We start from the raw sequence: 26029 nt of genomic DNA, 5'->3' as shown, positions 1-26029 counted from the left end.
ATTTCCACATTCCAATATGCAATGCATTTTTCTTCTCCATTCCCAGGCAAGGGACTGAAACATCCAAGCACAGAGGCTGCGTGAGGCCCCACAGCCTCATTTGTGCAGCGTGTCCATAAACCCTCATGGAGGGACAGCTCAGTGCCCAGGGACCCGACCCGCTTCCCTTCATTCCTAACTCAGTGCCACAGGGCAAGTCACTTAACCGCCTCATTAGCATCACAGCTCAGCTCCGCCCTGCCAGGCCTCCTTCCCTGGTGCTTGGTCACCCCATTACTATCTGTAAAGATCCATTAAGCCTTCCAGCATAAATGCAAAACCGATCACTATTATCATCAATAAACTCCAAGGCAATCTCACCTGTCAACAGCTAAGGTGGATCGGTCAGCATGTGGAGAGAAAGCCTGGCACCTTGGCTTCCATCAACCCCTAATGAGCCACCTGCAGCTGCAGAAATGTGATTCAATGCTGACGGGAGCACCCACCCCAGGAGGGAAGGACAGCTGGGGCTTTCATTTTGGACAGTTAATTTAAATTAACTGTCCCCTTCATCTCCCACCCATAGCAGCACCTGCAGCCTGGAGACGTCCGCTGCCCCGGCCCTGGCCTGGCCTCACCTTAGCGCTGAGCTGAGAAGCGCTTGCCGTGGGCAGCCCTTCCCCACTTGCAAGAAGTGGAAAGTGCACTGTCAAAAAAGCCACTTGGGGGTCAGGTGAGGTGGCTCACCCTGTAATCCCAGCACTTTGGGAGTCCAAGGCAGGTGGATCACAAGGTCAGAAGTTCAAGACCAGCCTGGCCAAGAGGGTGAAACCCTGTCTCTACTAAAAATACAAAAATTAGCCGGGCACAGTGGCAGGCGCCTGTAATCCCAGATACTCAGGAGGCTGAGGCAGGACAATTGCTTGAACCCAGGCGGCAGAGGTTTCAGTGAGCCAAGATCACGCCACGGCACTCCCGCCTGGGCAATAGAGTGAGACTCCATCTCAAAAAAAAAAAAAAAAAAAAGATCACCGTAAATTAATCCTTACTAGTGTTGACACTAGAAATAACTAAACAGATGCAGGGCAGTGTTTCAGTCTGACTTACAGTCTGGAAGTCTTGGCTGAAGCTGAACCTTGAGCCAGATGTTGATGCGCTGGCCCCAGGCCCCTGGGGGCTTCACCTCCCACAGACGCCCTCGCTCCTCTGGACAGACCAGCAGGAACTGCCTACAGACTGGGAGGAAGGAAAGCAGCGTGAGTCAGGAAGTCCCCCACCTAACTCTGGTTCACTCTGTACTAACTATCTGGGTCTCAGACATGGCCCACTCCAGTCCTTCTTAAGTAGCCCTCCACTACCCCCACCAACTCCGCTCTCTGCTGGAATCCCTGCTGCACTCAAACCACTTTTCCATCTGCCTACCATGGACACATCCATCTCCTGGCTCCTCCTGGTGAGGAGCTCTCATCTCTGCCCCTGTTGGAGAGAGATGTTGGAAATAGGTGCTTGGTGCCACAAAGAAAAATCAGCACTGAGGCAAAGGATCTTACAGACTTGCAGACTGTAAGTTAGACTGAAACACAATTTCAGCAACACGATTTTTACTTCCTGGACTGCAGGATGGGTACTCTCACTAGCCATCTCGCCACGAGAGTACAACAAACAAAGGAAAACACACAAATTTATCCCTTACGCATTTGGGGTCATCCTTACTGCTGTGTCTGATCTCCAATGGCTGGAGCCAGATCTCATAATCTAAACTAAAACCCGATTGGCTAACAACTTAAAACTTTCCGAACAGGTTAAACCAGTGGAGAGCTGGGACATGCCTGTGAGCACGTCCAGCACAGATATCTTGATTAAAGTACAAGGACATAGAGTTTACTATGTGCCTGTAAGCATGGCATGTCTAACAGCTACATAGGATAGGGCTTAACAAAGTTATTAGCACACTTATTCTTTAACAAGAAAGGAAACTTTAAAAAGGAACTTTTCTACTTCCCACAACCCCTCCCATCTGCATTCATTTACTAGGGTTTTTATAACAAAACACTGCAGACTGCGTGGTTTAAACCAGGGGTCCCGAACCCCTGGGACACTGATCAGTGCCAAGACACACAGCAGGAGCTGAGCAGCAAGCAAGCGAGCAAAGCTTCATCTGTATGTACGGCTGCTCCCAGTGCTCACATTACCACCTGAAAAAGGCCTCCTGTCAGACCAGCAGCTGCATTAGATTCTCATAGGAGCATGAACCCTATTGTGAACTGGGCATGTGCAGGATCCAGGTTGCGTGCTCCTTATGAGAATCTAATGCCTGATGATCTGTCACTATCTCCCATCAACCCTAGACAGGACCTGGAAAACAAGCTTGGGGATCCCACCGATTCTCCATGATGGTGAGCTGTATAACCATTTCATTACATATTACAATGTAATAACAATAGAAACAAAGTGCACAAGAAATACGTGTAATGTGCTTAAATCACCCTGAAACCGACCCCTTGTCCCTGCCCCATCCGCGGAAAAACTATCTTCCCTAGAGCCAAAAAGGTTGGGGACCACTGGTTTAAACAACAGAAATTTATTTCTCACAGTCCTGGAGGCTGGACATCCAAGATCAAGGTGGCCCAGGCTTGTTTCTCCTGAGGTCTCTCTCCTTGGCTTATGAATGGCCATTTTCTCCCTGTGTCCTCACACGGCTGTTTCTGTTTGGGTCCATCCTGGTCTCTCTCTTCTTACAAGGACACCAGTCATACTGGACTAGGGGCTCACCCTTAGGACCTCATTCAACCTTAATTAGCTTTTTTTTTTTGAGACAGAGTTTCGCTCTTCTTGTCCAGGCTGAAATGCAATGGCGCAATCTTGGCTCACCGCAACCTCCACCTCCCGGGTTCGAGCGATTCTCCTGCCTCAGCCTCCCAAGTAGCTGGGATTAGAGGCATGTGTCACCACACCCAGCGAATTTTGGTATTTTTAGTACAGATGTAGTTTCTCCATGTTAGTCAGGCTGGGATTACAGGCGTGAGCCACCACACCCAGTCTTTTAATTAGCTTTTTAAAGAACCTATCTCCAAATGTGGTCATATCAAGGGCTTCAACATATGAATTTGGGTGGGGGGCATGACTTAGTCCACAGCACCATCCACGCTGGCCACTCTTCATGCACCATCCTTCCTCCCTCCCAAAGAACCTTCAGGCTTATCCTTTGCACCCTCCTGGATTCCAGAGTCCACTCACAGTTCCCAGACTTTTACGCCCACATTCATGGGTGAACATTTTCACATGGCAATGTCCCGAATTCAGGTGAATGAGAAACTGCTCCTGGTTCTGCAGATGCCCATGAGGACTCCATTAGACCCGCTTCCTAACATTTTGGGGGCTCTGGGAAAGAGCACAGATGGAAACCTAAAGAGTGCAATGCTAAGTGCAGGCAGACCTCAGAGATACTGTGTGTTCTGTCCCAGACTACCACAATAAAGCAAGTATCACAGTAAAGCAAGTCACATGAATTTTTTGGTTTCCTAGTGCATACATATAAAAGTTATGTTTATACTATGCTGCAGTCTAGTAAGCCTGCAATAGCATTTTGTCTAAAAACTACAATGTACATACCTTAATTAAAATACACTTTAATGCTAAACAACAGTAGTGACCATCTGAGTCTTCTGTGAGTCATAATCTTTAGGATGGTGGAGGGTCTTTTCTCAAAGTTGATGGCCTCTCAGGGTGGCAGTTGCTGAAGGCTGGGGTTGCTGTGGCAGTTTCTTAAAATAACACAGCAATAAAGTTTCTTCCACCAATTTGATTCTTCCTTTCACAACAGATTTCTCTGCAGCATGTGATACTGTTTGATAGCATTTTACCCACAACAGAACTTCTTTCAAAATTGGAGTCCATCCTCTCAAACCCTGCTGCTGCTTTATCAACTAATTTATGGAATATTCCAAATCCTTTGTTGTCATTTCAGCAATGTCCACAGCATCTGCAACAGGAGGAGATTCCAACTCGAGAACCCACTTTCTTTGCTCATCCATAAGAAGCAATTCCTCAACTGTTCAAGTTTGATCATGAGATAGCAGTAATTGAGTCCCATCTTCAGGCTCCACTTCTAATTCTAGTTCTCTTTTTATTTCCACCACATCTGCAGTGACTTCCTTTGCTGAAGTCTTGGACTCCTCCCTCAAAGTCATCCATGAGGGTTGGAGTCAACTTCTTCCATACTCCCATGTATGTGGATATTTTGACCTTCCAGGAATCACAAATGTTCTTAATGGCATCTAGAATGGTGAATCCTTTCCAAAAGGTTTTCAATGTACTTTACCCAGATCCATCAGAGGAATCACTACCTGTGGAAGCTATAGGCTTAGAAAGTGTATTTCTTGAATAAGACTTGAAAGCTGAATTTATTCCTTGATCCACAGGCTGCAGAATGGATATTATGTTAGCAGGCATGGAAACAACATTAATCTCTTTGTATATGTCCATCAAAACTCTTGGATAACCAGATGCATTGTCAATGAGCAGTAATATTTTGAAAGCATGGTTTAGTGAATAATTTAAGCCCGCAGTTGAGCAGGAGGTCTCAACTGTGGGCTTAAAATTATTCACTAAACCATGCTGTAAACAGATGTGCTGTCATCCAGGCACTGTTGTTCCATTTCTAGAGCACAGACAGAATAGATTTGGCATAATTCTTTTTTTTTCTTTTGAGATGGAGTCTTGCTGTCACCCAGGCTGGAGTGCCATGGCATGATCTCAGCTCACTGCAACCTCTGCCTCCCAGGTTCAAGCGATTCTCCTAACTCGGCTTCCTGAATAGCTGGGACTACAGGTACATGCCACTACGCCCAGCTAATTTTTGCATTTTTAGTAGAGAGGTGGTTTCACCATGTTGGTCAGGCTAGTCTCGAACTTCTGACCTCAAGATCCACCAGCCTCGGTCTCCCAAAGTGCTGGAATTACAGATGTGAGCCACCACACCTGGCCAATTTGGCATTATTCTTAAGGACCTTAGGATTTTCAGACCAGTAAATGAGTGTGGACTTCAACTGAAGGCTACCAGCTACATCAGCCCCTAACAAGAGATTCAACCTGTTCTTTGAAGCTTTGAGGCCAGGCACTGACTTCTCCTCTCTAGCTATGAAAGTCCTAGATGGCATCTTCTTCCAGTAGAAGGCTGTTTCACCTACATTGAAAATCTGTTGTGTAGTGCAGCCACCTTTATCAACATTCTTAGCTAGATCTTCTGGATAACTTGTTGCAGCTTCTACATCAGCAATTGCTTCTTCACTTTACACTTTTATGTTATGGAGATGGCGTCTTCCCTCAAACGTCATAAGCCAACCTCTGATAGCTTCAAACTTCTCTTCTGCAGCTTCCTCAAATCTCTCAGCCTTCGTAGAATGGGAGCGAGTCAGGGCCTTGCTCTGGGGTAGGCTTTGACTTAAGGCAATGTTGTGGCTGGCTTGATCTTTTATCCAGACCACTAAAACTTTCTCCCTGTCAGCAATAAGGCTGCTTTACTTCCTTATCATTTGTGTGTTCAGCGGAGCAGAACTTTTCATTCCCTTCAAGAATTCTTCCTTTGTATTCACATCTTGGCTAACTGGTGCCAGAGGCCTAGCGTTCAGCCTACCTCAGCCTTTGACATGCCTTCCTTGCTTAGTCATTTCTAGCTTTTGATTTAAAGTGAAAGACATGTGACTCTTCTGTTCACTTGAACATTCAGAGGTCATTGTAGGGTTATTAATATACCTAATTTCAATATTATTGTGTCTCAAGGAACAGGAAGAGAAGGAAGGAACAGCTGGTCGCTAGCAGAGTCAGAACAGTCTCATGCATTGATTAAGTTCACTGATTTTCATGGGCATGGTTTGGGGTGCCCCAAAACAATTATAACAGTAATGTCGAACATCACTGATCACAGATCACCATGACAGGTACAATAATAATAAAGAAGTTTGAAATATTGTGAAAATTACCAAAATGTGACACAGAGACATGAAGCGAGCCCATGCTGTTGGAAAAGTGTCCCTGATAGAAGACTTGCTAGAAGCAGGGCTGCCATAGGCTTCAATGTAAAACACGCAGCATCTGCAAAGTGCAATCAAGGGAAGAGCAGTGAAATGAGGAATGCCTGTCTTCCAAAAGGTACAAACCAAGTTAGCAAAGCGCTATATATGACACGCTCTGCCCTCCTATCTTGACAAATATAACTTCCTAACAACAGGAGAAGCTCGTTTCAAATTTAGAATTCTTGGACTCCTTGGAGCATTGCACCAGAATGTGGCAATACCAAGCGAGCTGGCCCCCAGCCGGCAGTCCACCCCCTTCTCCACCCACCCCAGCCCCCGATAGATACCTAAGGGGCCTGTGAGTACAAATGTGGCCGCCTCCCCACACACTGTCCACAGTCCCCCAAGATCCTCCCTGGGCTCTAAGGATGTACAAACTGGCGGCATGGTCACCCTCATGAGCACAGATCCAGGGATGAGGTCCACTCGGCCCCACAGTGGCCACTGGCAGGAATCCTGGGGTCCTGGTACCCTGAGCCAGTTTAGGAGGAGCAGCAAGGGCCAGGAGGGCACCTCCTCTTGGGCTCATGGAGTCTTTGCCCTTGCAGAGGGAGATGCAGCTGAAAGAGGGCTGAAAGCGTGGAGCCCAGGGCAGGAGTCTGTCCTGTCCAGTCGGAAGGCATCACAGAACTCAATAGAAACCTGGGTGGCTGAAGCCCAGAGAGCAGTAGCATGAGTCAGAATCAGCTCGTTCAGAACTTTCTTTGCAGGCGAAGACAGTGGAGGGACAGCAGGGAAAGCAGGGCCCTACAGGGTCTCAGCAAGGCTGACCCAGGCTCAGCAGTCCAGCCCTTAACCTTGGAGCCCACTGTTCCTTTGAGTAAAGCACTCTCTCCCACTCCTTTGGCAAAGCCTCCTAAAACCAGGAGGTGGTCTGCACCTGAAGCAAGAAAGAGGAGAGGGGCCGGGCATGGTGGCTCACACCTATAATCCCAGTACTTTGGGAGGCTGAGGCAGGCGGATCACGAGGTCAGGAGATCAAGAGCATCCTGGCCAACATGGTGAAACCCCCGTCTCTACTAAAAATATGAAAATTAGCTGAGTGTGGTGGCACGTGCCTGTAGTCCCAGCTACTTGGGAGGTTGAGGCACAAGAATTGCTTGAACCCAGGAGGCAGAGGTTGCAGTGAACAGAGATTGCACCACTGCACTCCAGCCTGGCAACAGAGTGAGACTCCGTCTCAAAAAAAAGAGGAGGAGGAGAGGGACTGGAAGGACATGGGTTTGGACAGAGGACCAGCTGCCTAGGTCCCGGAATGCTCCGGCACCTGAAAGTGAGCTACGCGGTGCAAGAAGCCTCAAGTGCTCTTTGCAGAAATCCAAGGCTCTTCAGAGTTTAACAACAGACTAAGAGTTTGAAAATACAAAGAAACAACCAGACCCACTTGAGGAAAACGACGTTTTTACCTGCTTTTCTTTATGACTTCACAGCAACAGAAGCTTCCTGGCTTTTCTTAACTGTTCTCTATCCCTTGAGCCAGAAAGACACCAGAAACTGGATACTAAGCGTTCAAAAACAGCCGCACACCCAGAACAGAGGCAGGGCACAAAGTAGGGTGTGTGTGCTTCACGGGGGAGAGGGGGGCTCAGAGACAGGCTCTCCAGAGCCTCCCACCCTCGTCACCTTAGGGTGTGATGTTTCACATCAGAGCTGCTTCATCCTCTTCTGGCAAACGTGGATAAAGGATATGGGAGGGAGGCGTCTTATGCGTAGAGAGCTACAGAGGCGCTGGAAAGCTGAGCCCATTCAGAGCTTGCCCTTCCACCCCATCCCTGCCTTCCCTTCAGCTCTTGGGCTCTCCCGTGGCTTCAAGTTCAAAGGACAAAGTGAGGAACTACAGGTGTCAAGTGGTAGAGCAAAGGCATTCCAAAACCCTGAAGCCCGCGGCATGGCGGCAGCTACCCGGATTCCCTCCTCTCTGAGCTCATTGATTTGTTTGTGATTGTTTCTGAATCCAATTATTTTCCAGCTTGGGAGAAGTTCACTCCTTGTGATCAAACATGAAGTCTCAGCTTGTGCTGCAGCAATTGGAGATTTCTCAGAGGGAAGGAAACCCCCATGTGCGTGCTGCCGCACCGAGGCCTGCATCTGCCCACGAGGGCTCCCCAGGGCCTCCGCCTCCAGAATCCCCTGGAATGCATGTGTGTTATCCATCGCCGTACGCTTCAGTACAATTCAAGGGGAGTTTACCTTGGTACATGGCAGAAGACATTGGGTAGCTGACCCCCAGGGCCTCGTCATCTGGGAATGTCTCACAGAAATCCCGCAGCATGGCCATTCCCAGGCCTTGGCGCCGGTGTTTCCTCCTGACAAACACGGTGTCAAAGACAGGTAGCAGGTAGCACACACCTGTGCCACTGCCACACAGGCTGCCTGCAGGGAAAGAAAGAGACACACACTGTCCCCTGGGCTCGTGGCTGACCTACCAGGACCCTGCAGGGTCCCTGCACAGCCAGAGTCATGGGTACCTCATGGAAACATGATCAGTTTTACAAGCTAAACAAGTGAGGCTAAAATAGCAGATCATTCTCCAGTTGACTGATCAGTTTTCTTGAAAAACTCACATAATATTAGACCACTGGGCTGAAATGAAAGGTGAACCTGGGAGATGATGCAGAATGAGGATACTCATGCAGCACCCTCCTCAGATTCCTCCCTTCACTGCACACGGTTCAATGAGACTCTTGGAGCAAACCTGGCAACATCAACCGTCTCCCTGCAGAAGTGAAACCTGAAGAGACCAATTCGACCCATCTCTAGGGTACAGACTTGTTTCAGTAACTCTAGCAAGGACTCACCATGTCCAATTATAGCAAAATGCACTTACTCCAAACAGATGCAGCACCAGGCCCTACTTCTCATGAAATATTGATGGCCCTGCTGCAGCAGAACAAGAGAGGTGACAACAGGCACCCTCCCAACTTTTCACCCACAGCTTAACCGTATTACAACCAAGGTCAACACCAGCACAGTTGCCATTTCTCCAATGAGAACATGGCCTTTCAGCCAGGCACCGCTGTCAACAGTGTAACCAGAATGCCAATTCCACACTGAGCTTACCAGCTCACCTTCCTCACCTCTAAACTGCACAGGTGCCCATGCCCTAGATGCAATGGAATAAGAAAACAAATACGGAGCATTTTCAGCTCCTGTTGGAAGCAGTGGTATTTGTCCCTCCCGAGATTCAGAAGTGGGTAATTTCCCAAACAAACAAACAAAAATGACTCAGATTCTAATCAGCCAGATCGAACTGCAAAGATACACTCACCATGGTGAACTGTTTGCAAAAATGGCCACGATTACTTCCTTCCTATGTTCATGCCCCTTTGCATCTGATTTTGAAGCTCCTCCCATGAAGAGATGGGACCAATTTCCCCTCACCTTCAATTCCAGTTGGCCTTGTGATTCACTTTGGTCAACAAAATGAGGCAGAGTGACAGCACCACCACCCTAATCCTAGGCCTCCTGGGGTACAGTGCACCTGTGTTCCCTCTCGGATCTCTGCAACACACCACAAAAGCAAGCCCAGGGTAGCCCGCTACCATGAAAGGAATATGGCCCAGGCACTGCTGCGGTCCCAGCCAATGTCTAGCCAGCCCCAAGCAGCAGAGGCACCTAACAAGCAGGTCACCGTGAATACACGAAAAGCCCACCTAGACTAGAAAACCACCCAGCTGAGCTCAGCCTAAAATGCCAACCAAAAGAATTAGCTAAATAAGCTTACTATTTCATACCAAAAATGAATTTAAAAATAAATTATCTGTGGTCAATAAAGAGACTCATTTCTCTTGAGACAGTAACTATAAAATATTTAGGATTTCAACCTCGATGCACTTGAGATGAGAGTACCAACTTGCTTGCAATTATATTATTTCAATATATAGAAGATGAGAGCAATGTTCTTGTAATTGTGAAGTCTTCCAAAACTAAAAAGGCTTAATATTAAATAAAGATGCAATTTCATTTACAATGGTATTTTAAAAGAAGTAAATAATTAAGAGTATGTTTAAGAAAAGAATTGTCTTGAATACTGAAAACTATTAGACATTGTTGAGAGAAATTAAGGAAGATCTAAATAAATGAAGAGAAATTCTATGTTCACAGATTGGATGACTCAATTAATAAGATAATTCTTCCCAAAATGATCTGTAAACTCAATGCTAGCTCTATCAAAATCTTCTTTGTAATTCTACAACTAAGCACAGGTTTAGATAGACAAATACTTGCCATTATGTTACAATCACCTCCAGTAACCAGCACAGTAACAAGCTGTACAGGTTTGTAGCCTAGAGATGACAGGCCATACTCTACAGCCTAGGTGTGCAGCAGGCTCTGCCTTTGAGTCTTATAGGAACATCGTATCATGTTCACACAATGATGCAACTGCTTAACAATGCATTCCTCAAAAATACAAAAAATGAGCCAGGTGTGGTGGCTCTTGCCTGTAGTCCCGGCTACTTGGGTGGCTGAGACATGAGAACTGCTTGATCTGGGGAGGGGGGGGTTGCAGTGAGCCAACATCGTGCTACTGCACTCCAGCCTGGGTGACAGAGTAAGACTCCATCTCACCAAAAAAAAAAAAAAAAAAAAAAAAAAAAATCTGATATGTGTGGTTACCAGGGCCGGGAGTAGGAAGGATGAATAGGCAGAGCACAGAGGATTTTTAGGCAGTGAAACTACTCTGTGTGATATTAGAACAGTGGACACACGCCATTAAACATTTGTCACATCCCACAGATGGTACAATACGGGGTGAGCCCTGATGTAAACTATGGCCTTCAGTTAATAACTATCTATTCTTACAGACTGAACTGTGTGTTTCCAACATTCACAAATCCCCAGGACCTCAGAAGGTGGCTATCTTTGGAGATAAGACCTCTAAAAGAAGTCACAAAGCTAAAACAAGGCCATTAGGGTGTGCACTAGTCCAACCTGACTAGTGTCCCTGTAAGAAGAAATTTGGACACCCAGGAAGACACCAGCAATACTCAAGTAGAGAAAAGACCAAGTATGGACATAATGAGAAGGCAGCCATCTGCAAGCCAAGGAGAGAGGCCTCTGAGGAAAACAAGCTTCTGACACCTTGACCTTTCTCACAGTCTCTCCCTAACTGTGAGAAAATTAGTTTCCGTTGTTTAAGTCAGCAGTCCCCAACCTTTTTGGCACCAGGAACCAGTTTCATGAAAGACAATTTTTCCACGGACCAGGAAGGGGAGAAGATGGTTTCGGGATGATTCAAGTGCATTACATTTATTGTGTACTTTATTTCTATTATTACATTGTAATATATAATGAAATAAGTATACATTCACCATAATGTAGAATCAGTGGGAGCCCTGAGCTTGTTTTCTTGCAACTAGATGGTCCCATCTGGGGATGATGGGAGATCATGACAGATCATCAGGCTTTAGACTCTCATAAAGAGGGAGCAACGTAGATCCCTCACATGCACAGTTCATAATAGGGTCCGTGCTCTTATGAGAATGTAATACTGCTACTGATCTGACAGGAGGCAGAGCTCAGGTGGTAACATGAGCAATGGGAGCAACTGTAAATATAGAGGGAGCTTCGCTCACTTACCCAGCACTCACCTCCTGCTGTGCAGCCCAGTTCCTAACAGGCCACAGACTGATACCGGTCCATGGCCTGGGGCCTGGGGACCCCTAGTTTAAGCCACCCAGTCTGTGGCATTTTGTTATGGAGGCCCTAGAAAACTAACGTATATATCAATATTGGTTCATCAATTGCAACAAACATACCACATTAATGCAATATGTTAATGGAGAAAATTGTTGGGGGAGGGGAAACACAGGAACTCTGTACTTGCCCCTCAATTTTTATATAAATCTAAAAACTATTCTTAAAGTCTATTCATATTTTTAAATGTATTAGGATTTTATAAAATGAGGTTGGACCCTTACCTTACATCATATGCAAAATAAAATAATTCAAAATGGATCATGGACATAAATGTAAGAGCTAAAACTATAAAGCTTTTAGAAAAAGAAAAAGTAAAAATCTTCCCAACCTTGGGTTAGGCAGAGTTCTTAGATTCAACACCAAAAACACAATCAATTGACAAACCTAACTTCATCAATGTTTTAAACTGTTTGTTTCAAAAGACACCACTGGGAATCATGGCAGATGAGAGGCAGGACTAGATCGCAGCTCTGACTGGGACAGACAGAGCAGCGTGTGGAGGCTCGCACTGTGAATTTTTGCTACAGAACAACTGCAGAAATAAATCAGGAAACCTGAGAGGACCCATAGACTCCCTGAAGGAAGTGGATTGCTCCTGCAGGACCCAGGAGACACTCCTAATACTGTGTTGGTATCCACGACTGAGAGACCCACAGATGGTTCACATCACAGAACTCTGTGCAGACAACGTCTAGTACCAGCCAGGGCCTGGTAGAATTGCTGAGTGGCTAGATCCAGAAGAGAGATAATGATCACTACAGCTCAGCTTTCAGGAAGTCACATCATAGGAATAGGGGGAGAGTGCTACATCAAGGGAACACCCCGTGGAACAAAAGAAGCCTTCAGCCCTAGCCCTTCCTCTGACAGAACCTACCCAAAGGAGAAGGAGACAGAAAACCAACTCTGGTAATATGACAAAACAAGGTTCTTTAACACCTCCAAAAAAATTACACTAGCTCACCAGCAATGGACCCAAACAAAGAAGAAATCCCTGATTTACCTGAAAAAGAATTTAGGAGGTTAGTTATTAAGCTTATCAGGGAGGCACCAGAGAAAGATGAAGCCCATTGTAAGGAAATCCATGTCGTACACCAAAAAATATATACACTATTTAATCTGTCAATTTAAAAATCTTTAAATATGAATTATGCTATGTAACCATCATCACCACCATGTCCAGACCTCTTTCCATATTATAAATGGAAACTCTGTACCCATTAAACAATAACTACCTGTTTCCCTCTCCCTCTAGTTCTTGAAACCACCATTTTGCTTTGTATGAATTTGAGACAAATTCACAATTCAAATATGAGTATTTTTTAAATTTATATCTTTTAAACTGACAGGTAAATATTGTATATATCTTTGGAATACAACATGATGTCTTGAAATATGTATAGATTATGGAATAGCTAATACAAATAAATATATTGTATATATTTTATATATTTATTTGTATGTATTTTTAAATGTTTAAATTACATACATATACACAACCAATTCACAATTCAAATATGAGTATTTTTAAAATTCATATCTTTTAAATTAACAGGTAAATATTGTATTCATCTTTGGTATACAACGTGATGTCTTGAAATATGTTTAGATTATGGAATAGTTAATATAAAAAATATTTTTATATATTTATTTGTATTTTTTTAACATTTAAATTACATACACACACACAACCAATATATAAATGGGCAAAGAACTTGAATAAACACTCCTCCAAAGAAGATATACAAATGGCCGGTAAGTACATATAAACATGCTCAGTAATCATTAGGGAAATGCAAATCAAGACTACGAGATACCACTTCACATCCATTAGGATGATACTATAAAAAAAAAAAGTGTTAGCAAAAATGGGGAGAAATTAAAACCCTTGTGCACTGTTGGTAAGAATGTAAGATGGTACAGCCACCATGGGAAACAGTGTGGCAGTTCCTCAAAAAATGAAACCTAGAATTACCACATGATCCTGTAATTCCACTTCTGAGCATATACCTAAAGCAGAGTTTCCACTGACAAATGAATCAACAAGCAAAACGTAGCATATACATACAATGGAATATCATTCAGCCTTAAAAAAGGAAGGAAATTCTGATACATGCTATAACACAGATGAAACTGGTGGACATTATGCTAAGTGAAATAAGCCAGTCACAGAAGGAAAAATACTGAGTGATTCCACTTACATGAGGCACCTAACATCGTCAGATTCACACAAACTAAAATAGCAGTTTCAAGAATTTGGAGAGAGAGTGAAATGGAGAGTTATTTTTAGTGGGAACAGTTTCCATTCAATAATATGGAACGAGTTCTGGAGATGGATGGTGGTGATGGTCACACATCATCATCAATATATTTAATACCACTGAACTGTACACTTAAAATGAGTAAGACACATTTTATTTTATGTGTATTTTACTACAACAAAAAAATCAGAAATAAAAAGCAAAAGAAACTACTAACAAATTACAGAATTAATAGGAGATTTTAACAAGGCTGACAAACCCAAAATCAATACTTAAAAATCTATACATTAGCAACAATTGGAGAAAGCCTTTAAAATAAGATATCATTTCATAGCCATCAGATCAACAACCACTAAAACATTGCACAAGTATTTTCAGTAAACAAAAATTAATAGAATTTGTTCCCAGCAGAACAGGACTACAAGAAATACTAAGGGAACCTCTTAGTCCATTTTGTGTTGCTATAAAATAATACCTGAGGCTTGATACTTTTTTTTTTGAGACAGAGTCTCACTCTGTCACCCAGGCTGGAGTGCAGTGGCGTGATCTCGGCTCAAGGGATCCTCCCACCTCTGCCTCCCAAGCAGCTGGGACCACAGGTGTGTGCCACCATGCCCAGCTGATTTTTGTATTTTTAGTAAAGACAGGGTTTCACCCTGTTGCCCAGGCTGGTCTCGAACTCCTGAGCTCAAGTAATCTGCCCACCTTGGCCTCCCAAAGTGCTGGGATTACAGGCGTGAGCCACCATACTCTGCTGTTTGACACTTTTTAAAACAACTAAATTACTGAGTAACTAACAGCCCATTGCCACTTCAAAAACCAGTTCATTGATGAAAATAATGTGATCTCACAAACAGCTTCAGGGAACTTTTCACTTAATTTGTGGGATTCATCAAAAAGGAAGAGGCAGAATTCAAGCACCTGGTCTGAACTGCCTTAGCTCAGCATCTTTAACTACTTTATCTGCTCCAAGGCTCTGAATCTGCCTGAGGAAGAGCATGGCAGTTGCAGACAATCCCTGCGCCCCTCCTCAGAATCAGAAACCTTGGTATCGCTGCCTCCAAGAGTAGCAGCAGGACCAGGCAAGACCAAGGTCAAGCTCCCTCTGCCGCCTACCTGTGGTTTCACACATTGAGCTGGAATTTGTTAACAGTTTTTGTTACTATTAGTAGGATGTCTGCACCACAAATGATTTGGTTACAGATTCAAAAACAGCCATTTAGTAGAAAATGACCACTAAGGAGTCTCCCAGGAAAGAGGAATTCAAACGGCCTCCTTTGCATTTTAATTTTTCTCTAGGCCCCTTGGTCTATCTTAACTGGTGAAAGAATGTGACCATTCAAAAAAGTGAAAGGGCATCAAAATCTAAGGGCAAAGGCATTCACAAGGAACAGAGCTGAAAGACACAGGAGCTAAAAAGTTACGACTGACTTTGCAAATAACCAGGAAATGAAGAAATAGTTTGGATAAGAAACTGCTGTATCTCACTGAGGAAAAACGAAAAAGTGGGAAACACACATTTATCTCATCCTGGAGAGGTCAAGCACACACACAGTGTTTACATGGCTCAGAACAAAACTCAGCCTCTTTAGCACCTGAGAAAAACACTTAACTCATAGTACATCCATGGCAGTTTACTGAGATTAATTTTTGCTAAAATTGAGAACTTTTTGACAACCAAATGATAGTGCTGGAATTAGTTAGGTGAGAGATGTTGACAGCCTGCAAAAATTAAAGAAAGAGGCCAGGTGTGGTGGTTCATGCTTGTAATCCCAGCACTTTGGGAGGCTGAGGCAGGAGGATCACTTGAGCCCAAGAATTTGAGGCAGCAGTGAGCTATGATCACACCACTGCACTCCAGCCTGGGTGACAAAGTGAGATCCTATCTCAGAAAAAAAGAAAACAATGAATGAAAGCAAGCAAATTTAAAGAAGAAGACCAGTGGCCACGCATAGTAGCACACACCTGCAACCCCAGCACTTTGGGAGGTTGAAGCAGGCAGATGACTTAAGCTCAGAAGTTCGAGATCAGCCTGGGCAACATGGCAAAACCCTGTCTCTACAAAATAATACAAAAATTAGCCAGACACAGCTATTCAGGAGGCTGAAGTGGCAGGATCACCTGAACCCAGTGAAGTTGAGGCTGCAGTGAGCCATGATCATGCCACTGTATTCCAGCCTGGGTGACATCAATCAAGAAAAAAAAAGAAGAAGAAGAAGAGGCACATCCCTTTAGCAAAATGGTACTAGTCTCACACTTAGCGTTGATCACTGCCCTTCAAGTCAGACTTCATCCTAACCTTGTTAACATGGCCTGACTCCCTTTCTTCTGAGGTCATGTCTATAAATCTTGGCATCCAAGGTGCTTTTGCTCCATGTGTCAGCTACTAGCAATGGTATTTTTCCTGACACCTAGCGAGTAACACCAAAGGAAAGAGATGAAATTTTATACTATTAACTGCAGTGAGTTCTTTTCTGGAAGGACGTGGCACTACCTGGAAATCAAAGGGACATGCTTTTCACGTGTTTGCCCCTAAGACAAGAAATCTGGTGGAAATGGAATCCATACATGGGGTTTATTTACACCAACTTAATCCAAGATACTTCCTGTGCTAGAAGATTCTCTCCACATAGCCGGTGCTGAGGGAGCCCTCTGGGGCAGGCAGACCCCTGGAGAGCCCCACTCAGCCCAGCCTGAAGTAGTGGCTGCGCACCCCTCACCTTTCATCTTGGTTGTGTAAAACCCAACAGCCGCTCCGTGTCTCCACAGGATTTTAGCTTGCTCCTTCACGGAGTGAGGTAGAAAAAACATGTCATCGTCATCCAAATTTCTCTCCAATCTTCCAAAAATAATGACGTTTAGAATGAAAAGCACAATCCTTTCCCCAAATGACTGAACCTTTGTAGAAAAAAAAGAAAGAAAAAGTACAACAACAATCAAGTAAGACCAGAGAGGAAAATCAGATGCAATAAATTCTGTGATTGGATGTGACCCACATGTCGGGGCCATGTGTGAGCTGCTCCATCACAGATTCCTTTCATGCTGAAAGAGCCAACACATGAATCACGGCCACTCACAGAGGCTTCCACATTGTAAGGTTTGTTCTCGCCAAGTTTAAAAGGAAAGAAACTGAGGCCAGCACAAGAAGATCTGATGTGAAGGAATTTATTCAGGCTCCCGGACGAGGTTCTGCGGCCTGACAGGAGGGGCTGGAGAAGTCACGCAGACTCCTCTCAGACGTGGGGTTTTATAGAGAGTGGAGGCGTTTGATTGGTTGTGCCCAAGGTGAGTGGGACAAAATGGTGGGGAGTGGGGCCCAGATGGAACAAAATGGCAGGCAGGGAGTGGGGCCCGGATGGGACAAAATGGCAGGCAGGGAGTGGGGCCCGGATGGGACAAAATGGTAGGCAGGGAGTGGGGCCCGGATGGGACAAAATGGTATCGGGCAGGTCCTGGCCGGGCTTTTTTCCGGGCTCCCAGTGGTGGGGGGGGTGTGTCCGAGCTCCCGGCTAGGGAAGGAGATGTGTGTGTGAGCTCCCGGTGAGGGAGGGGGGTGTGCCCGAGCTCCCGGCAAGGGGAGGGGGGTGTGTCCGAGCTCCCTGCGAGGGAAGTGGGGAGCGTCCGAGCTCCCGGCAAAGGGGGGGGTGTGCGTCCATGCTCCCGGCAAGGCAACCTGCCTTACACACATCACTGGCCTTTTACAGCATGCAGCCTCCAGGAGCAGGGAACGATGCCAGAGGCAGCCCCTGGGTCCCTAGGGCCACAGACCAGGAATGTGAGACCACAAAGCACAATCCATCACACAGCAACAAAACAGGAAACAGGAAATTAAAATAGGGGAGCCAGAGCAACCCATTTCAACTGACTGGCTAGATGTGTCCTAAAATAAACCCAATCTGCCATTTTCATGATGGCAGGCCCCAGAATTTTGGCCCTCAGAAGGAGGGTAAATAATGTGGGAGATCAATTGCTACACCAAAAGCAAGCGATTTTCAATGGCTTGTGACAGATTCGGAGCACACACTGGTGTCCCAATCCCAGAGAATTACTGGGACTCGGAGCACATCTCGTTCTAAGGCTGTAAGATAGAACGGTCTCTTGCCTGTAGCAAAGTCATCACAAGTGAGGAAATCGTATTGTGGTCAAAGTCAGGCCCACACAGTTAGAAGCTTTCCCCTTCACAAGTCAAAATGACTTCATGCTCCTGCCTGTTAAAATGCTCTGCATTTGTATAGCCCACAGATGGCAAATAGGTGGCAGAAACCAACATCTCCCACTCCTGGATTCAGAGCAGACCTATCTGTCCAGGTAAGCACGGACATGGTCTCAGAAGCCTCCTTAACACTGCCCTCCAGACAGCCACGAGCAACTGCTAAAATGTGGCATGAGATGAAACCAATCAGCTATTTACAAAGTGACAATGCTGCTGTATTGCAGCTTACTCTGTAACACTGCTAGGTGACAACCTCTGTGTGAGTAGGTGACAGCCTCTGCGTGTCTGTGTGTTTGTCACTCCATCCTATGCATTTCCTCCATATCAACAATGCCACTAACTGGCCCATGACATCCACCCACAAGCTACCATTTGAGTGTCGCCACCTGCTGGGGAGATCCTGGTTCATAGGTGGAGAAATTGAAGCTCAAAGAGGGTGATGACCTTTATTGATTTCCCTGCCTTATTTCAAAGAGGACGTGAGACAGCTGGGCAAGGGGTCTCTCAGAGGCAGACACAAAACAACAGGCTGCAGCTTTCCAGTCCAGCCTGTGGTTTCCTTCTTCATATTCACCCATTAGAAATGAGATTTGGGGAAAGGGGAAGTTTAATACAAATATTAATACTTCATTTTATATTTAATACTTGACCCTTAGATGATGATGATCATCATCATCATCACTCGTGGTTTGTGGGCTATTACGCTGGATCTGCTGAGAGATCTTCAGCAACTCACAACCTCTTTGAGTCTCAGTTCCTCTCTCTGGTCAAGGGAGAAGGTCACTCATGTGGTATCTAAAATGCTTTCATGTTTTTCAAATGATCTGATAATAAAAAATAAGGCAGCTTGCAGCATCTAGCAAACGGCACAAAGTGTTCAGTGCCAGTAAACTTACGAATTGGCCAGAATGTAAAATATTTCACCTTCATCTGGAGCTAAATCTTAAATGAGAAAAAGATTTGTGAAAACCACACTAGCTTGGCTCTGAGAAGCCATCACATTTTGTATCTCAGACAGCGGCAGCCAAATCAAGTTCAGACGTTAAGAAATCTAGCTAGTCGCAAAACCAGATCGGTGTCACGGGGGAGGTTATATTTTTCAACTTATAAAACCAAAAAGTTCAGAAGAAAGCCAGAAGACAAAAGCAGATTGCATCTGGCAGAAGGGAAATATCCAATCAAAAACTGGCAGGAGAAAAAGGAGAAAAAGAAAATGTACTTAATTTGTCCAATTTCATTATGGGGGAGGAAAATGTGTGACATGTGATTTTGACTCAGAAATGTTTCTGAAAACACAAAACTAAAATCCAGTTCACATCCCTCGTTAGGACCACTAATTATGTTAACAGGAAAAACATGAAGAAATCTTGTGGCTTTTTTTTAGTAATTTGTGAAGAAGAGAGCTGGCTAGGAAACAAAATGTAATTAAAAGAAGAAGAAAAAAGTCAAGACCTAAAGTTCTACAGAGAGGGGAAATATTCCCATGTGCAGCTGGGAAAGGATAGATCTTTACAACATGGTTTGCTAAGTGGAAATAGCACCCAAGTTTCTTTCTGTTCGTAATATAGGCCACATTGTCAGAAAATGTGGGGTTTTTCTCATTTAGAATTAGAAGAAGAGATGACAAATGAAGGGAGTAACAACTCTTGTTCCAAAAAAATTATTTAAAGAGCCATTCACATTCTTTTGTAGTATTCAAAACAGTCAATCATTAAGTAGCCACCTCGTCCACCTGCAGCACCAGAGCTGGGACAGCAACGCAAACCAAGATGCCAGGCACTACACTGGGCACATCATTCTCATTTGCTGAATCTCAGGCCATTTCTAATGCGCTGAAAGAAAACCCTTTCAAAATAATATCTACTGAATTGATTAAAACAAGACCTAAAAAAGAAAACTCACAGAATGGGAAAAAGATAATTGCAAATCAAATACGTGATAAAGAACTTGTGTCTAGAATACTGCATATGAAAAACTCTCACAACTCAAGAGTAAAAAGTCAAATAACCCAATTAAAAGTGGGGCGAGAATCTTCATAGACATTTTCCCAAAGAGGAGGTATAGATGGCAAATATGCATATGAAAAGATGCTCACCATGCTTAGCCATCACTGAAATGCAAATTAAACCACAGTGAGATTCCACTTCACAGTTACTAGGATGGAGAACATTAAAACAACAATAACAAGTGTTGGCGAGGATATGGAGTGACTGAAACCCTCAGACACTGCTGTTGAGAATGCAAAATGGTGCAGCTGCTGGGAAGGCAGCTGAACAGTTCCGCAATATATGAAACATAGAGTTACCACATGACCAGGAATGCCACTTCTAGACATATACCCAAGAGAACTGAAAAGATGTATCCTCACAAAAACTTACATACCAACGCTCATAGAAGTAGTATTAAACAGAGTCAAAAAGTAGATACAACACAAATGTCTATCAACTGAAAAATGGATAAATGATATGTGATATATCCATACAATGGACTATTAATCAGCCCAAAAAAGGAATGAAGTACTGAGGCACGCTACAACGGATGAACTCTGAAAAGATTATGCTAAGTTAAAGAGGCTGTTTACAAAAGACTACCTGTTGTATGATTCCATTTATAGGAAATAGCTGGAATAGGCAAATCCATAGAGACAGAAAGCAGATTAGTGGTTTCCAGGGACTGGGGAAAGACAGGAATGGGGAGTGATGCTAATGGGTAGAGAGCTTCTTTTTTTTTTTTTGAGACGGAGTTTCGCTCTTGTTATCCAGGCTGGAGTGCAATGGCGCGATCTCGGCTCACCGCAACCTCCGCCTCCTGGGTTCAGGCAATTCTCCTGCCTCAGCCTCCTGAGTAGCTGGGATTACAGGCACATGCCACCATGCCCAGCTGATTTTTTTGTATTTTTAGTAGAGACGGGGTTTCACCATGTTGACCAGGATGGTCTGGATCTCCTGACCTTGTGATCCACCATCTCGGCATCCCAAAGTGCTGGGATTACAGGCGTGAACCACCGCGCCCGACCTCTTTTTAAAATGATGAAAATGTTCTGGCATTAGTGGTGACTGCAATGGAACTTTGTGAATATATTAAAAGTCACTGCATTGTATAATTTAAAAGAATGGAGCTTATGATGTGTGAATTTTATCCTGATGAAGCTCTTGTTTAGAAAAAAAAAATCAAGAACTAATTTTTTTTATATGCTCAGCAAAAGAGAAAAGAAAGAAAGAAAAAAAAACGGCCGGGCGCGGTGGCTCAAGCCTGTAATCCCAGCACTTTGGGAGGCCGAGGCGGGTGGATCACGAGGTCAAGAGATCGAGACCATCCTGGTCAACATGGTGAAACCCCGTCTCTACTAATACAAAAAATTAGCTGGGCATGGTGGCGCGTGCCTGTAATCCCAGCTACTCAGGAGGCTGAGGCAGGAGAATTGCCTGAACCCAGGAGGCGGAGGTTGCGGTGAGCCAAGATCGCGCCATTGCACTCCAGCCTGGGTAACAAGAGCGAAACTCCGTCTCAAAAAAAAAAAAAAAAACCTGGGTTACCAACTTGGGAACATTACCTGAGACCAGACCCCTTATAGGGATTACCTAATTTCAGAACCTTCGAGGTATTTGTTGTATAGATGAAGACAGCAAGGCTGAGTCACACAGCCAGTAAGGGATGCAGCTGGGTACAAACTTCCATCTCTTTGACATCAGGCTGGGGATCTTTGAAGTGTTGTGCCTGGGACTATTTCCCCTCTCTTTTTGTAGAACTTTAGGTCCTGAATTTTTTTATCTTTTAATTGTATTTTGTTTCTTAGCCATTCTCCATACTGAACCCGAAAGAACACTTCTATTTCATTCAGTATTTACAGGGCTCTATGAAGGGGACCGAATGGGATTCCAGACAACTGTGAACAAGATCACACATTTCAGGGCAGCAGGGAAGCAACATCCTTCTTCCTACATATGGAATTAAGATAAATATACCAATCAAATGAAAATGGGCAGATGTGAGGCACACAGTCCAAACTCTCAGCTGGGTACTAGCTCCTTCCTTAGCCTCTTCACCAGCCAAAATTCAGCCAAGAGGACTCTGCCTGGACCTCCGAGAAGCTGCTCTGGCTCCTGCCTTCACGCCTGCCATCCCAGTTCCCTGCTTTACAACTGCTCAACAGAGGCAGAGCTCTTCAAAGATCACCAGGCCTGATGTCAAGGAGACAGATGTTTGCACCCAGCTAAATCACTTACTGGCTGTGTGACTCAGCTTCAATGGGTTCATCTTACAAAACAAATACCTTGAAGGTTCTGAAATTAGATAATCCCTATAGAGTCTCAGGTAACATACAGGAAAATATCTACAATTATAACTCATGCTAAGTGCCAATAAACGCTACCCGAATGCACTAAGCAGAAGTTTCCCATACAACAGAGAGATGGTGTATATTAAAGTTTTAAAATGTAGACATGAGGGGCCACTCAGTAAAGTAAAATAGACTTATCAATAGCCAGATATCAGTGCTGTTTTCCTTGGTGGTAGGGTGTTATGGATTGAACTGTCACCCTCAAAAAGCTGTTGACCTCCTAACCCCCGGTTGTGTGAACGTGACCTTATTTGGAAACAGAGTCCACTGATGAGGCAAGATGAGGGGATTAAGTTGGTCTCTAATCCAATATGACTGATGTCCTTATAAAAAGGGAGGATTTTAGGCTGGGCGCAGTGGCTCACGCCTGTAATCCCAACACTTTGGGAGGCTGAGGTGGGCGGATCCCCTGAGGTCAGGAGTTTGAGACCAGCCTGACCAACGTGATGAAACCCTGTCTCTAAAAAAAAAAAGGAAGATTTTGACAGAGACAGACATAGAGAGAACAACGTGGAAATACAAGGAGAAGGTCAGCTACAAGCCAAGAAACCCCTGAGGCTACTAGAAGCTAGCAGAGAAGCCAGGAACAGATTCTCCTTTACAGCTCTGAAAAGAAAACTCTGTGGATTGCTTGATTTCAGACTTCCCAGTCTCCAGAACTGTGAGACAATGCATTTCTGTTTTGTGGTACTCTGTGGTATTAGACAAAGACATGGGCTAAACTGCTTTAAATTATCAACACGATAGTAAGCGCTGTGACTTTTAAAATCTCTTTTGCAAAGTTCATTTAAAATTGCATTGACTCACCTTCATCAGCCCTTCTCTTGCCGGATCAGAGGTTCTTATTGCATCTTCCGTGGACCACCAGGATTCCTTTAAGTAAACAGCCACAACTAGAGAGGAAGCCAAGAGACGATAATGTGCACACAGCAAACTGGCCAACAGATGGGCAGCTTCACAGCACAGAGCCACTGACAAGGTGCAAAGGGAAGATGATTTGTGGGGAAAGCAGGTGATATTTTTAGAGCTGAATTTACTGACCAACAAAGAGTGATCACTCTCACATGAAGAGGACTTCATAGATGTTTCAGAGGTGGGCTGTTGGTGATGCCAAAACAGGACACATCGCAATATTTGGGGGCACAGCAGGATACACACCAATACTGACAAATTCAATGAGTAAGAATTACTTTTTTTTTTTTTGAGTCAGTCTCGCTCTGTTGCCCAGGCTGGAGTGCAGTGGCACAATCTTGGCTCACTGCAAGCTCTGCCTCCCAGGTTCAAGCAACTCTCCTGCCTCAGCCTCCTGGGTAGCTGGGACTAAAGGTGTGAGCCACCACGCCCTGCTAATTGTTGTTTTATATTAGTTTGTTTTTTGTTTTTTGAGATGGAGTCTCACTCTGTCACCCGGGCTGGAGTGCAGTGGTTCGGTCTCGGCTCACTGCAAACTCTGCCTCCCAGGGTCAAGCAATTCATCTGCCGCAGCCTCCTACATAGCTGGGATTACAGACGTGCACCACTATGCCCAGCTAATTTATATATATATATTTTTTTTTTTGAGATGGAGTTTCGCTCTTGTTACCCATGCTGGAGTGCAATGGTGCGATCTCGGCTCACCGCAACCTCCGCCTCCCGGGTTCAGGCAATTCTCCTGCCTCAGCCTCCTGAGTAGCTGGGATTACAGGCACGCACCACCATGCCCAGCTAATTTTTTGTATCTTTAGTAGAGATGGAGTTTCACCATGTTGACCAGGATGGTCTCGATCTCTTGACCTCATGATCCACCCGCTTCGGCCTCCCAAAGTGCTGGGATTACAGGCTTGAGCCACCGCGCCCAGCCTAATTCTTGTATTTTTAGTAGAGATGGGGTTTCACCATGTTTGTCAGGCTGGTCTTGAACTCCTGACCTCAAGTAATCCACCTACCTCGGCCTCCCAAAGTGCTGGGATTCCAGGCGTGAGCCACCATGCCCGGCCAATTCTTTTCATGTTAAAAACACTTATCAAAGTCCAACCACGTGCCACAGCCCAGAATTTCCCCAATTAAGCAAAATTCAACATGGGCTAAGGTCGTTAAACAAACTGCCTTAATACCTGTGTACTGAGCCATCACCGTGGCGCTGGGCTAGGTGCTGACCTCTTTTACATGAGTTTCTTTCATTCTCACCATGAAACTGTTACCAGCATTTTTCTAAGGAGGATGACTGAAGCTCTGTGAGGCGAAATGACTTGCAGGCAGCCACCTAGAAGGGGCTGAGGTGGGGTTCAGCCCTGGGCCACTGGACTCCTAAGTCAGTGCTCCTTCTAAGAGGCTGGAGATGGGTCCGGTGTTAAGAATGGGGTGAATCACATGGGGTGGAGGAGGTGTCTTTGGATGAGAAAGTCCTGGGGCTAAGATTTACAGGAGAAGGGCAGGGACATCTCCCCTCCTCCCCCGTCCCCTACTCCAAGCATCCCCAAGGCCTGCTGACTTTGCCTCAGAAGCAGCCCTGGCACCATTCCAAGGGTAGACATGGACCCTGCTGCTCAGCAGGGGAGACCTGGACACGACTTCAAGTTCACTAAGCCCCACACTCCTTATTGGAGTTGCCCAAACCCATCACCCCAGGTGGCTGGGAAGTTCCCATGAGGATCCATACTGAAATGCCCAGCATGGGGCCTGGCACATGGGAAGTGCTGAGTCTATTCATCAATGAGTTGATCTCTCCTCCTCCCCTCATGCTGCCATCACCATGTTCCATCAGTTCCTCCCGTTGCCTCATACCAAAATCTATCCTCCTGGTTCCAGCCCCGGATCCCAGCTGGGTGAGGCCACCACCATCTCCACTGATGGCTGAGACAGCCCATCACCCGGTCCCCATTTCATTCTACCCTGACAATCCATCCCTACTGCGTGGTCGCTCTAAATCCCATCATGGTCTCTGCCCCTTGTCTCCACGTGGCGACCTTCCTTCCCTTGCTTAAAAACTACATTTTTTTTTCTTTTGTAATATTTTTCCATTTTTAATTTTTGTGGGTACATAGTAAATGTATATACTTATGGGATACCTGAGATGTTTTGATACAGTCATGCAATGCATAATAATGGAGTATCGGCTGGGCACTTACGTCTGTAATCCCAGCACTTTGAAAGGAAGAGGTGGGCGGATCGCTTGAGCCCAGGAGTTCAAGACCAGCCTGGGCAACATGGCAAAACCCCATCTCTGTGAAAAATATCAAAGAATTAGCTGGGTGTGGTAGCGCATGCCTGTCATCCCAAATACTTGAGAGGCTGAGCTTGGAGGATCACTTGAGCCCTAGAGGTTAAGGCTGCAGTGAGTCACGGTTGCACCACTCCACTCCAGCCTGGGCAACAGAGTGAGATTCTGTCTCAAAAAAAAAGAGAAAGGCCAGGTGCAGTGGCTCACGCCTATAATCCCAGCACTTTGGGAGGCCAAGACGGGTGGATCACGAGGTCAAGAGATCAA

At 45.1% G+C, this 26029-nt stretch overlaps 1 protein-coding gene across 9 annotated transcripts in view; it reads right to left on the bottom strand.

Moving 5' to 3' along the window:
• Nucleotides 1-26029, bottom strand: part of FAM169B (Protein) — a 92469-nt gene that overhangs the window by 15920 nt on the left and 50520 nt on the right. For 7 of the 9 annotated variants that reach the window (XM_064376258.1, XM_064376257.1, XM_012438703.3 and 4 more), the window contains exons 4-8: nt 23371-23456; nt 16732-16909; nt 8244-8426; nt 1402-1455; nt 1087-1215 (exon numbers count right to left, since the gene is read on the bottom strand). In XM_064376258.1, coding sequence (XP_064232328.1) covers nt 1087-1215; nt 1402-1455; nt 8244-8426; nt 16732-16909; nt 23371-23456 — 630 coding nt within the window. The remainder of the gene's footprint in view (nt 1-1086; nt 1216-1401; nt 1456-8243; nt 8427-16731; nt 16910-23370; nt 23457-26029) is intronic. The other 2 variants (XM_064376256.1, XM_064376259.1) reach the window with 2 other exon arrangements.

The sequence above is a fragment of the Aotus nancymaae genome, unplaced genomic scaffold, assembly GCF_030222135.1.
Source record: "Aotus nancymaae isolate 86718 unplaced genomic scaffold, 86718_ANA_hifiasm-v0.15.2.pri h1tg000014l, whole genome shotgun sequence".
NCBI classification, from domain to species: Eukaryota; Metazoa; Chordata; class Mammalia; order Primates; family Aotidae; genus Aotus; species Aotus nancymaae.
The sequence above is the reverse complement of the archived record's forward strand: the minus strand, read 5'-3'. Positions and strand labels throughout refer to the sequence as shown.